At 37.0% G+C, this 14,571-nt stretch overlaps 1 protein-coding gene across 6 annotated transcripts in view; it reads right to left on the minus strand.

The window, feature by feature from the left end:
- WDR7 (WD repeat domain 7) overlaps nt 1–14,571 on the minus strand; it is a 288,252-nt gene that overhangs the window by 53,752 nt on the left and 219,929 nt on the right. For all 6 annotated transcript variants that reach the window (XM_006764456.2, XM_006764458.2, XM_006764460.2 and 3 more), the window contains 2 exons: nt 13,672–13,821; nt 13,092–13,174 (listed from right to left, as the gene is read on the minus strand). In XM_006764456.2, coding sequence (XP_006764519.1) covers nt 13,092–13,174; nt 13,672–13,821 — 233 coding nt within the window. The remainder of the gene's footprint in view (nt 1–13,091; nt 13,175–13,671; nt 13,822–14,571) is intronic.

Genomic DNA, 14,571 nt, shown 5'->3' on the forward strand with positions numbered 1-14,571 from the left:
TAAAGCAATTGAAAGAAAAATGATGGGGAATGCCAGTAAGGTCTGCTAAGAATTACTTTCAATGGAAAACAACTTCATAAGAAGAAACACCCTTAAATTTTAAAATAAGAAATAAGTGACCCTTATTTGATTATACAAAAAAACACACAAATATGAAAACTCAGTTTTACTACTATGACTATCATGCAAATATGTCTATTTGAACAGAAATGGAAAAAAAGAAAAGGATTATGTATTCAATCGAATTATGTTCTCATGGCTTATTATAGTATTAAGGAGTGAAATGTACTTTCTAGCAGCAGAACAATCACATGAAAGCTCCATAGATGTTATGCTTATGTTCACATCAATAATTTAGAATGAAATTAGAAAGTTATCACCAGAAAAAAAGCTACCTGGCAAATTCCCTATTTTTTTCCAGTTTATCTAAATGACAGTTGTGGCTATAGGTAGTAGGAATAACCACATTGGGTGTGATTTGGCATTGTGTAAAAAGGGGATGTAGGGAGGATGGTTGGAAGGTTATAAGAGGTTGATTTATTATTTATTTTTTTCTAGATTAAATGTCATAACTGGATTAAGTATTTCAATTCCAGATCTATACTTTGTCCTAATGATTCCATGGCCATATGGCAAGAGCCTGGGAAGGTAAGAATAAAAACTATTAGAGGAGTAAATAAATGATTTTATATCCCTACGGAGTTTTGAATATACCTCCCCATTATGTAGTCCTACTGTTTCGGTGTGAGAGTTGCCGGATGAACAAGTGGCCTACCCTAAATATTTATGAGGCTATTGCATCAATTCTATTACACACTCTTTGCCTTTTTTATCTTTGGTTTCATATTACCAGAAAACATCAGTAACTTTTCCGTTATTATTTTTAAAAACATGGGATGCGGAGGTAAAATGGATGATGGAAAAGAAATACCATCCTCTAATGTTTCTAGAGACTGATGTAGAGTAGAAAAGTGCTGGGGCATGGACTGCGTTTCTGAAATGCAATGGGGGAGGCTGAGAGACCGAGATAAGATATTTGCAGGGGAGCATTTTGAAACCAGGGACATTTTGACAAAGCCATTTCAGCTTTATTAGACATTATGACATTCATACGTATCTCATAAGCCTGGAAAACTATTAAGTTTTTAAATTTTTTTTGTTTGTTACTTATTACCAAGAAGTGGGTTCGACAATAATTTTGTCTGAACCCTAAGCCTCCCTGGCTGATGCGCCTCCTTCCTTTTCAATGGAGGACGAATGCTGCATTCTGTCACGCAGAGGCACCGCGTTAGCATGCCCTGCGGGGTCTCGCTGGGCGCAGGCCTGGCACGTCCTCTTGTGTATGGTTTGAGGGAAGTAAGGGTACTGAGGCTCCTGACACATAAAGCCCCCCCCTCCCATTAAGTGGTTATTAAAACGTTAGTTTCTCAAAGCATCACTTCTACCTCAATGGAGAAGATAGGAATCAGCATTTTAAATCTAATGTTCTTATACTCAAAAATAAAAAGTGATTTAGTTTAAAAACAGTTGGTCTAGGTATTGGACTTCACTATATGTCTATATCTATACCTATATCCTATATTTAGATCTGCATCTATACACATATAAGCACACACAATTTATGTCCTTAGAGTAACATGGAACAATTGTTTTAACAAATATTTATTCTGTACAACTTAATAGCCACAAGAAAATAAAACGTCCAGAGGTACTTTTTAAAAATCTGTTATTAAGCTTTGAACAGATCTAATAGCTATATTGCCAAAATCCTTTCACAAAACATGAATACAATTACCCCTCCAAATAATCCTCTTTAAAACAACCACTGGTAAAATACATTTACGTTGACAAAATTTTACTTAAACTAGAATCTAAAAAGTTTTTTGTTACATTGACCATTTTCTGTGCTCTGATATCTACCGCCCACCCTTCTATGTCATCTGTAAACACCGTTATTTATGGGAGAAAAGAAATCAAATCAAATCTTGAGTCTGCCTGAAAGGACCATATGTTACAGGTCTGCATTTTTTATTCTTTGCAATTTACCATTAGACTAATACTTCTCAGCAGTACCTTAAAGGATTCTGAACAGGGAAGGTCTTCTGTCGAGTTTCTATGATTGGATTTGTTAAACTGTTTATTTCTTTAACAGTGTCTCTTAACAAAACAGAGTAGGTCCGTTTTACTTATGCAGTCACTTCACAAGTGCCCACTCTGTGGTCTGGCTGCAGTGAGCCTGTCTCTGCCGAGGGTTCCAGAGCCCACCACACCCCTCGACTACTCTTCCCATTAGGGGGCTGTCAGGACCAAGGATGGTGAGATATGCATCACTTGTCTAACCCCCCAAATTCTCAATGGATTGAAGAAGGGGATCCATTACAGTTTTTAAGACTATTCTAGTCTTGACATGACCCTACAGGAGAGTCCTGAATTCCTCCAAAATTGGGAAGGGGTGTGCAGAGTAAGATTCATGTGTGCTGAGTCCTCTGGAAAAGGTATCTGTCTCCAGGTTGCTGCACTGGTAACATGTCACTTGGGCAGCGTTTCTTAGGCAACAGCCTGGCAACAACAGCCTTTTGTTATATTCAAGTTAGAACAAAGGTTCTTCTGAACTCAGTCTACCACAAGGAAACTAAGTCAGAGAGAACATTACCACTCATGCATATGAAAGAACAATAAAGTGGAAATGAGTAATGCTGCAAATATATATTTCTTGTTGGGGCCGGGGTGGTCTTCATCCAGAAATTTTAAAGTTCTTGATCCCCACATTTTCATTATTGCCTGCATGCACCCCTCAGAGATGCCACAGCCGCAATCAAGGAGGAACTTTGAAAAGGAGGAGGCTCTTTATTGAACTCAGGCCTCTCTGCTGCGAACGCGTTTGACAGATCTGGAGAAATGCAGGTGGCTCTGGCGAAGGGCATGAGCTCAAGGAGAGCTGTGCTAGTTTTGGGGGTGTGAGCAGTAGAGGGTGTGGAAATATTTTCCAAAAGTGCTCCATTCCAGTGGAAGGCACCAGTTCAAGAGGACAAAATGGAAAGATCTCTCGTTCTGGATGGTGAGTGACACTGGTGAATGGCATTTGTGAGTCAGGACTTCCCACCCGGTGTTTTGCACACTTTAAATAGTCAATGGATATTTCCTGAATAACACTTGACTACCTAACAGGTAATTACTTTCCTTCTTAAAAAAAAACAAAAACAAACAAACAAAAAACGTGCTAGAGGCCCCTGTGTGTTTGCAGGAGATTGGAAACACTTCTTAGGCTAGACAGGGGGCAGCATTTCTGCAAGGAAAAACACCGCACATGTTGCGAGTGGATTGTATGAGAGCTGAAAAAACAGGTCTCTTGTTGCCTGGCTCTGCCACTCACTGTGTGACCTTGGACAAGTTACTTAACTTGCATATGCCTCAGTTTCCTCATCTGAAAATGAGAACAATAGTAGCTATTTATGTTGCTGGGAGGATTAAATGAGCTAATACATGTAGAGTACTTAGAAGAGTGCCTGGCACATAATAAGCACTTACTATGATAAGTACATGTAAACTTTAGTAACTATCATAGTATCCTCATCACCATCATTACCATTTGTACCTCTGGATATATACTATAGAAGGAATAAATAAAATGTAGTTAATTGGCTATTTCCCTAGGGCAAATAAGTGCTAGCTGAAAACATGCTAATAAATGAAGAAAATGAATGGCCCAAAATATTTTAAACTTGCTTATTTCTTAAATATTTGTGATTTGCATATATAACCTGGTAACAATTGCAAATTATTTTAGTTTTAGCTTAATGTTGCTAATGCAAACAAAATGGATTTTGGTTTGGAACTCTATATCATTTCAAAGAGTCTAAAAAATAAATATTCTTTCTGTTATACAGTGAAATGAAATACTCCTGGAAGCTTTGGAGTTTCGTTTTTTTAAATATGAAAAAGTTTAATATTGAAAGACAGCTATCTTTGGGGAATTTTTAGGAGTAGGAAAATGGTTTTAGTCGGGTTTCTACTCACATGAGTACAAGAATAACAACTAAAATTATTTATTATAAAAAAGTATTCTACAAAATGGTAACTAACTTAAGAATTTTACTGGAAGTTAGGACAGAAGCTGTTTCACATCCCATTACTGTTATCACCACCTGGGATAAGAACAAACCGCAGGTTAGGAAAATTTTTTTAAGAAGTGAGCTCATGCGCTGTTCTAATGTAGACAGTGTTCATTTCCTTACTGGATTCTAAGTGCCCATTTAGGGTGAACCGAGCTGATTCAGCTTTTCGCTTAAAAAGCAGAATCAATCAGTCTGTCTACAAAATAACAAAGTTTAAGAAAAGATAAACTATCTCTGGCCCTGCCCGCTGTGGCTCAGTTGTTTGAGCATCCTCCCATGCACCAAAGGTCTCCGGTTCCATTCCCAGTCAGAGCACATGCCCAGATTGTGGGTTCGATCCCTGATTGCGGTGCGTAAGGGAGGCAATGAATCAATGTTTCTCTTTCTCTGTCTTCCTTCCTCTCTCTTTCTAAAGTAAATAAAATATATTTTTTTAAAAATTATCTCTGAAAATACAGACTTTTAACTCTCCTGTCTAGACTAATTTTTTTCCATTCAGTTCAAAAGTTTAAATATTTATTTTATCTTGAATTTTTTGTATCTTATTTGAAGCTTTACTGTTTCCAGAATGATTACTTTTTATTATTTTTTCATTTGAATTATTCTACTGTATATTTATTATCAAAGGAATATATATACTCATTGTTAAAGAGAAACCCAGACAATATAGAAAAATGAATACTTAAGAAAGTAACTCTTTACTACTAATCCCCTCCATTACCCCTGATAACCATGAGAAACACTTTGAGATATTTCTTACCAGATTTTTTTCCTCTTTGTACATATACATGTACATGCATAAATGATTTAACTTTCTCTTCTAAAACTTTGCTAGTTTCTCTTTAAATTTCTCTCTACAGTCAGTAGAAATGGATTAACATTAATGTTTTTACAGTTCTAGTATCTCTTAATGTAACCAACTATGGGTAAGCAATAATTATATTTACTCACACAAGTAAATAAAAGGGCTTTAATGTGAAGTACATTTTCTTTGTAAAATTATATTAAGAAGTTCCCAACAAAGGTCAATGGAGAAATAATCCATTAAGTCCAGCAAGTCATATAAAACACTTTACAATTCAAGGTCACTACCACTGAAATTTAGTAGATTTCCCATTGAAAATCCACTGATTTATCCATTTATAGTACATTAGAGAAATTTATATCCTAAGTCCTTTAAGTTCCTCCTTACTACTACTACTAGTATTACTACTACTACCGTACTGTTTTATTTATTTCTACTAAGAAGCCCAAGTACTTGAGCCATTAAATATATGGCTTAGGTCTATGCATAGATTATTTGAGAATTTCTTCATTCTTGGCAGTGTAACACATTATAATTTTTGCAAAGCCATCCTTGATTCAACTGTCAGATTCACAATTGCATTTAATATAGTATTTCATTCAATGGCAGCCAATTGTGCATATGGAAATAGCTCAGATTTGGGGGTCAGAAGGATTTGTCTGCCTGATAAATATCTACTCACTTTTCAGTCTTGTTTTTCTTTTTGGGCACAACTGCCAAGCCCCACCTCTGTGTCTGTTTGGTCACATCACCTAGGATCCTCCTATGTCTAGGACACCCTTTTATCATAGCATCTTGGCATTTCTCTGATTTATCCCCCTATCTCTGCCAAGCCTACTTTAAGCCCTTTAGGGGCAGAAAATGCTACAAAATCACACATGGGTGAAAGACCCACTTGAAGTGCTGGATACCCCAGTGGACTGAACACAACAGTATGAAAAGTTCATTACCACTGAAGATTCCACACTGCAGCTAACCTTTAAAAAACAATCACGCATTGAGTTTTGGTGAATTACCAAGTAAGATGAAAAATTATCTAAAAGGCTATTGAAAGATTCCTCCTTTTTCAATTATATATCTATGTGAGACCAGATTTTCACCCTACAATTAAATATCAAACAACACATGGCAACAGATTAAAGACAGATACAGATATGAAAATCCACCTGTCTTCTATTAAGCCAGACATTAAAGAAATCTGCAAAAATGTTAAACAATGCTATTTTTCTTAGTATTTTCTTTTGTTTTGGCAAGTAGTTATTTTTCATAAAAATACGTTTTTGTGTCAATATGAACTGAGTTTATTGTTATTTGAAATGAATCAATAAATATTTTTTAAACTTCTCAGGTTTAATTTCTAATACATTAAAAGTCTCTAGATACAACCTTTATAAACTAAAACTCTTTAGGATTTTAAATTTTTAATGGGTTCTGAGACCCACAACACTGAAGACTGAAAAGCACTTGGCAATCAAAAAATTGTAACTAGAGGTAGAGAGAGGTACTAGCAAAATAGCAGGGACCAACATCAGATTACAGCAGATTAAGAGGGCACAGAGGTGACAAAATGGCCAGAGTGTAGACTCCTTTTCCTGAAGGAGGGGATATGAGACACTGGACAGCAGAGACAGGAGATACAAGGAAAGTAAGGGTTTTAAACAAGAGATACCAGCATGCTTTCAGGCTGAGAAAGAGATGCCATTGACAGCAGTTCAGCATAAAAGGGAGAGTAGGATTTTCTGAAGAGCAAAGTCCAAGAGGAGGTGGGAGAGATGGAGTGAAGGATGCAGCCAGGAACAGGCCTGGGCCGGGGCCACACCCGGTCCTCTGATGAGATGGCACACCTCATGTGTTCCCCTGACATGTGCCTGCCCGTGCAGCGGGTGCACACCCACCCTGCGGAACCCAGACCCGGGTGAGATCTGTTCAGCAAAGCTGGCCTTCACTTTTGACTGTCAGCACAAAAATGTTCTAAATTTATCTGTTTGCAAAATGAAGGACAGGAGTACGTAATTCATAACATAAGGTCCTTTTCAGATTTGAAATTCTACAACTTATAATTCTATAAAAACCATGCAGCAAGGTCACAGCTTAAGTGAAATAACTGGTGCCATTTATTACGAAGAAATTAAGGACTAAACACGTGAAGCGGCATGGCTGGTCTCATTACTCACCACAGTTATTGAGTGCCTCTATTGAGTGTTCATATTTTCTAAACTAAAAATTGGGACAGAGCCCAACAAAGGATTTCTTTGGAATCTGTGGATTTATTTGACAAGTCTTTAGAAGGCATAAAAGTTAAATTACTCTTGGTTATATATCAAATAAATTGCCTTAACCTAAAAGAATAAAATGCATGAAATAAGGATCTATCGGGAATTCTCAGGATAGAGCTTTTGGCCAGATGAAGCTCTCTACTAGTTGCTACAGGCACTGCAAGAAAAATGAATGCAAAAACCCCCTTCTTCGAGCCACTTATAATATGGATAACAGAGGAGTTATAAGTGACTAAAAATTACATTTAGAGGCATATCTAACTTGTGCTATGAAAAAATCCTGAAATGTCTTTATCTCCAAGTACAAATTTTCCCATCAACTTACAATTTCATTAAAGAATCCCTAATCCTTTATTTGTTATGCATTATTTTACTTCTAGTCCCTCAGAACATAATAAAATAGCCTTAAAGTTTAAAATTACATTATGATCACATTATATTTCTAGAGATACTTTATCTTCCTTTCTAATTGAGGAGCTTTGACAGTTAGTAGCTTATAAGAGCTTAACTTTTTCTCTTCGAAGATCAGTAAAGAGTAGTTTTGTAAAAATCTACACTAATAAAAGGGGGAAATGCAAATTGACTGTCCCTCTGCTATGCCCACCAGCCAATCAGAGTGAGTATGCAAATTAACCCAACAAAGATGGCGGTTAATTTGCGTACACAGGCATGGAGCGAAGACTGAAGACTGAAGAGACTTGGCTTCTCCACTGCAGACAGACCAAAGGCCTGGGTCCCGGGTGCCGGAGGAAAACCGGTGCCAGCAGCCAGGGGAAGGAAGACCTATCACTCAAATCTTCATGCAACGGGCCTCTAGTATAATAATAAACCCTTAAAGCGTTCATCTTCGAACAAGGTCTATCACATGTATGTGTTCTATACTGCTTTTCTCTTAGTTCAGCAACATCTGTGCATTTCTGCATTTCCATGTCTTATGCATCAAATGCCGCAGTGTAGCGTGAGTCAGAGTTTACATGGTGACCGAAAGAGAAATAATTCATCAAACTGTGTCAAGCATGACAGGCTCAGTGTTGGCTGGGCTACTATGAGGGGCTTCACAAGAATATTCAAGTTCAGTAACAGAGCAACTAAGAACAAAATCTTAACACTGAATTCTGAGGAAACTTCAGTGATGTTGACCTTCCCGAGACTTGAAAGAGGGTTAATTCTATGTGCTTAGTGCCCAGGGTATTTTTAACTGAGGTTGATGCATTATTTATTCCCCAGGCAATTAAATGTAAATTACTCAGAACCCCCTAAGAATAATAGATGTCCAGTGCTGGATGGTGCCTTTTTGAAGATCATCTGAGAGACTGACAAAGGCAAAGCAAAGGCCAATGAGATGGGAGAAAATCTAAGACATTCATTTCTTAAATGTTACTTTATTGTACTTCTTACTCTGCTTATTGATAAACATAAAATTAATTCAATGTTGCAATGATCTTGTTGCTAATAGATTGTGTTCTAAAAAATGCTATTTAATTCTTATATAATCATATAGCATTATTTGGTATAGTGATGAAAAATCTGGCAGAACTGTTTTTGTGTAACTGTGTTTTGAAGGATGTGGGTGCTGCGTTTTCTCAAGGGCATTAAAATCTAAGTAACTTTCTTATATTATTAATGGATGCCACTATATTATTAATAATAGCCATAAGAACTAAAATGTGAATTATTAGAAAATATTTAAATCTATGCCTATTGCCCTGGCTGGTTTGGCTCACTGGATAGAGCATGGCCTACGGACTGAAGGGTCCTGCGTTCGGTTCCCGTCAAGGGCACATGCAGGAGGCAACCAATCAATGTGTTTCTCTTACATAGATATTTCTTTCTGTTTTTTCCTCTCTTTTCCACTCTCTCTAAAAATCAATGGAAAAATATCCTTGCCCTCACCGGTTTGGCTCAGTGGATAGCGTGTCGGCCTGCGGACTCAAGGGTCCCAGGTTCGATTCCAGTCAAGGGCATGCACCGTGGCTGCGGGCACATCCCCAGGAGGCAGCTGATAGATGTTTCTCTCTCATCGGTGTTTCTAACTATCCTTCTCCCTTTCTCTCTGTAAAAAATCAATAAAATATACTTTTTAAAAAAAAAATATCCTTGGATGAAGATTAAAAAATAAACACATAAATAAATAAATCTATGACTATAAAACTTACACAGCAGTTAAAATCTGATTTTTATATCTTTTTGTAACTATATTATAGAAAAATTCTACAGGTACATAAACTACTCCAGGAAGATTGAGGATATTTCAGTTAATAAAAAGAATCTTTGTGTTTTATTTTTAGAAAATAATAATAATTCATATTATGTGTATAAGTATTATTTTTGTTTCCATAGCTTATGAAATAAAAATTAAAATGTGTATATATTTCAAATAAATAATATATGTACACACAAACATATACATACTCATACTACATAAAGGAATTAGGGACATTTATAGACATGAAATAGCAAAAAGAAAAGACAGGCCTAAGGTATGAAGATGAGGTGAAGAGAATGGGGGTGTAAGTCATAATTTACTAAAATTAGGCAGGAATTTGAGCTTGAGCTGCCTATGGCCAAAGCAAAATTCTTTAATTTAACAATACTGGTGATGTGGAAAACAGAACCAGACTCACATACTAGTTCCTTGGACAAAACAAACAAAAAATGCCCAACACTGTGATTTAAAAGAAATGTCTTGACTGAGTCTTCATAGAAGGGACCTTAAACAATGTACGACAGAAACATGACCCACAATAAACGCACTCGCCATCTCCTCTGACACCCTTGGAAGGCTCCGCAAACTGCTGGCATGATGCTCAGAGGGTCGTGGGAACACCACTCTGAAGGAGACCAGAAATGGGGCCCAAACATGCAGCTCTCTGATGCTTGTGTTTAATCTCGGGATACACACTAGAACATGGAGAGGAATAAATGGACCGTGTGTCCACTTAACTAGCTCTAAGTCAGCGGTTCTCAACCTGTGGGTCACGACCCCTTTGGGGGTTGAACGACCTTTTCACAGGGGTCGCCTAAGACCATCGGAAAACACATATATATTGTTTTTGTGGTTAATCACTATGCTTTATGTTCAATTTGTAAAAATGAAAATACATCCTGCATATCAGATTTTTACATTATGATTCATAACAGTTATGAAGTAGCAACAAAAATAATTTTATGGTTGGGTGTCACCACAACATGAGGAACTTTTAGGTAAGAGCCAATTGATGAACAGTTTGAAGGTATAATCCTTGGCCGGCCTTCCATGATGCTAAGGGCAAGTCTTTAAAAACTAAGGGTGGCATCATAAGACTTTTGAGGTCCCATCTAACAATCCATAATATATTGTCTCTTCCTACTCACATTTGGCATAAGCTACAACCTTACATTGTTAATAATCTTTCTATGTTTACGGGTTGACTCTTAAATAAATAGGCTTATGTGGCTTTTACACTCACAGCACAGATAATATTTGACATAATTCATAAGAGATTGTCAACAACTGTTTTTTTATAAATCTGGTGGCTCATAAAGTTATGTCTTATTAACTGTTCTGGGAAAAGAATTACACATTTTTGCTTAAACTTTGATGACTTCCCTTTGCTTATAGAATAATGGCCTAATTCCTTCATTTGAAATTCAAAATACTATACTAGACCCCCATCCTCAACCTACATTCTAGCCAAGACGACACAGCACTTATCAAACCCACTGTATACTTTTGTGCCCTCAACATCTGCTGGTCTGGTTCTCTGTGTGACTCGAGGTGCACATGCCCATTCATTCTGCAAAGCCCACCCCCCCAACAGCCCCTCAGTGAAGTGTTCCCCAAACTCACCACCTCGTCTATCACCACCACCCAATCCCCTGAGAACAAACCTTCTCTTCACCTGGCAGCCCCTTTTAGCAAATCATTGTCACAAATACTATTGTTGGTCTGCCTTCTCCTTTGTGAATCTTCCTAAGATTCCCATATCCAGAGTTCAGCACTCCATTTATTGTCCAACCCTGTCCCTGGTATGCAATTCTACTCCAGCACATAACACAGACCCATGGCATTATTTATCTTTATAATTACATGAGATCCTGTGCTTCTTCAGGATATCATCTCATTCATCACTGTATCCCCAGGGCCTAGCTAGTACTTGATACACAGTAGGTGTTCAATAAATGTTATTAAATGAATAAACAAAAAAAATTGCTTTCTGTCAATCAGAAAAAAACTCGTACTAAGCATTCAGTTTAGACACCTGCTTCCTTAGCATTGAAGCAGGATCCTTACTCTCTGGTGATTAAACAATAGGAGTCAAACGTGGATGTGCAGCAAACGAAGGTGACCCAAGGAACTGAGGACACCGCTTGGGGAGGAGGCTGCCCTCCGGCAAAGGGAAGACTTGGGCCCTGTAAGCACCACGGATTCCTCGCCTGAACTCCCGGAGGCTTGTTCACACAGCAGTGACTGGTGCTGTAAGGAATGCTTTCTTAGGATTCAGTAAGATCAGTCCTAGGAAAAACGCTTCCTCACCTCCACTAGGTGACAAATGACCATTTTCACCTAGACATCTCCTTAAAGTACAATAGACTGGGACTATAACAGCTACATTAATTCTTAATATCAACTATCTGCATGAAAAAATCCAGTGTGTACACTTTTTAACAAAGAGAACATAAACCAGAATTAATGTGGCATGATGTTAAAAAATTACAGTATTCTATTATGCCTAATGTATATCACAAGAAAATATGCATTGTACACATGTATAATACAACATAGTCTTTTCTTATGTGTCCTCATATTTTAACTTTTGGATGGTATAAATCGGAAAGAGACTCAAATATAAAACCTATTGTAAAAATGTAAAATACATGAGCATGCTTATAGGGTGCAGTAATTAATTCATCAAATGCTTGCCACAATACTCCGGAATACAGAAAATGTAAAGATGCATAGTGTAATGTCACTGCTCTCAGGAAACGTATAGCCTAAACAAAGCATTCCACCACAAGGTACTCATAGAACTGAGCAAAAATAACTAAAATCACTGAACTTGTCTTAAAAAGAAAAATGTTATGTAGCTATAACCAACTGGTTGCTCTTTTAAAAGGAAAATAAATATACATTTATTTTCTACATTTTGAAACTTAAAAAAATCTTCATTTCATAACAATTATATGATGTACACATAAAATTCTTAAGATTATAGTTACTATATTCAGTGCTGTTTATAAAAGTTTTAACTGCTCTTAACTTCTTTTCTTGCTTTCTCATAGGCAAAACACATACAATATGTAGATGCTGGCCTTTAAGTTAAAAATAAAATTTACCAACAAAAATGTGGCATAAAGGGCCCTAACCGGTTTGGCTCAGTGGATAGAGCTTTGACCTGTGGACTGAAAGGTCCCAGGTTCGGTTCCGGTCAAGGGCATGTACCTTGGTTGTGGGCACATCCCCAGTGGGAGATGTGCAGGAGGCAGCTGATCGATGTTTCTCTCTCATCGATATTTCTAACTCTCTATCCCTCTCCCTTCCTCTCTGTAAAAAATCAATAAAATATATATTTTTTAAAAATGTGGCATAAAGGGTTCTATGGACTACCAAGTATATTTTCCCTCTCATGTCAGAAGCTTCCTCACTCTCCTTTTTTTTCATGTAAATGTTAATTTGAGTACCGATGTAAGAATACAGGCATATTCAATAGCTGTTATCTTATTTATTTCTTAATTTTTGAGAAAACTTTTCCATGTTGTGTTTTTATTATAGACTGCCTAAACTGTTTTAGAAAGCAAGCAGATATTAATTAATGATTGGATTTCTAACTGAGCAAGACTACTAACCATGTTCAAGATTTCTTAACAATTATTTGGTACTGACATTATTTTGAGTGCTAGCGAAGGCTTCTTTACCTGCAGATGGCTGGGAAACACTCCTGAAGACCTTTCTTTTTAACTAGAGATCCTTCGAGGCAGTACATAATGATGTCCATAACCTTTATAGGAAGGATACAAATCTAAAATTAATTTCAAATTCTTAATTCTCCAAATTTAAATTATTAACTTAGGCCTCACCTGCCCATGGAAATTCTAGGCAGTTTAATTTTAATATTTACTTAAAAAATAAAGTATATTTACTTTATACTGCAGGCTACCTTTTACCTGCGAAAAAAATTATAAGACAATGCAATAAAATAAAGAAACCACTTATTTCCTTTAAAGGCTGTTCATATTTATATGCAGTATAGTGACTTTTATCCAAGCATACTGTATGTGTTTTGTTTTATTTATAATGGAAGATGCCAAAGAGAACATGACCTTTACAAATTACTCTAATGTAGACCAATTAATTCCAGGTGAATGATACATGGACACAGCAATCGCTTTGATTTTTGAGGAAATTTAAATAAGATCTCTTTTAGAGATGTATATTATTCCACTGGAATATTTCATTCAGGCTGTTGATGTGTCATTTAAAACAGGGTGTTCTTACCTCCACAAGAAGATCCACAACATCTGTGGGCATCTTTTCAATGAGAATTTCAATGACTCTCAGAATTTCCCCTTTAGCTCGTGCGAGAGCGGTCGTGTGTATATTCTGCTGCGACTGGGTGTTCGCGGCCAGAGCAGTGTGTCTGTGGACCTGTGGAGACATTCCGTGCTATGTAGATGTGGCGGACCCTTGATAGTTTCACACTTCTAGCCACTAGAAATTATTTTTACAGTAGATGTGTAAAAAATCAACAAGAATAAACCTCCTGGGGTGAGTCAGGAAATACTTCTGATTGCAAAAGCAGGTATTTAGTAGAATAAAAACCCAATTAAGTCTTCTCTAATTAAATTCCCTAAGTTCCTGGATACATAAGACTTTAATACAATATTACCATGACTTTTTTCAAGGAAAGACAGACTGAAGGTTTGTGAGGTTGGTATACAGTGGGGCCTTGACTTACGAGTTTAATTACCGTATTTGCCGGCGTATAAGACGACTGGGCGTATAAGACGACCCCCTAACATTTCCACTCAAAATACAGAGTTTGTTATATACTCGCCGTATAAGACTACCCCCTCTTCCGCACACCTTCCACACACCAAATAAAAGGTAAAACAATATCAGATTTGATTTTAACATTTTAATTTATATTCAAATGCTTATGACATGCAGGAAAACTGTCACAAGGCTGTATGTAATCAAACATATACATAAAACAGTGCAAGTTTATTACCGGTAAACATACCGGTAATTCACTAAAGAAAACACACTCTATAGACTGGTACCGTAGATGCTTCTCAGGAACACAGGCAAGCAGCCCACAACCTAGAGGGACTGTCAATGATAGAAGAAAGATAACAAATAGAGGTAGAGAGCAAGTGCCGGGCAAGTCCCTAGCAA

This window comes from Myotis davidii, unplaced genomic scaffold (assembly GCF_000327345.1).
Source record: "Myotis davidii unplaced genomic scaffold, ASM32734v1 scaffold38, whole genome shotgun sequence".
Taxonomy (NCBI): domain Eukaryota; kingdom Metazoa; phylum Chordata; class Mammalia; order Chiroptera; family Vespertilionidae; genus Myotis; species Myotis davidii.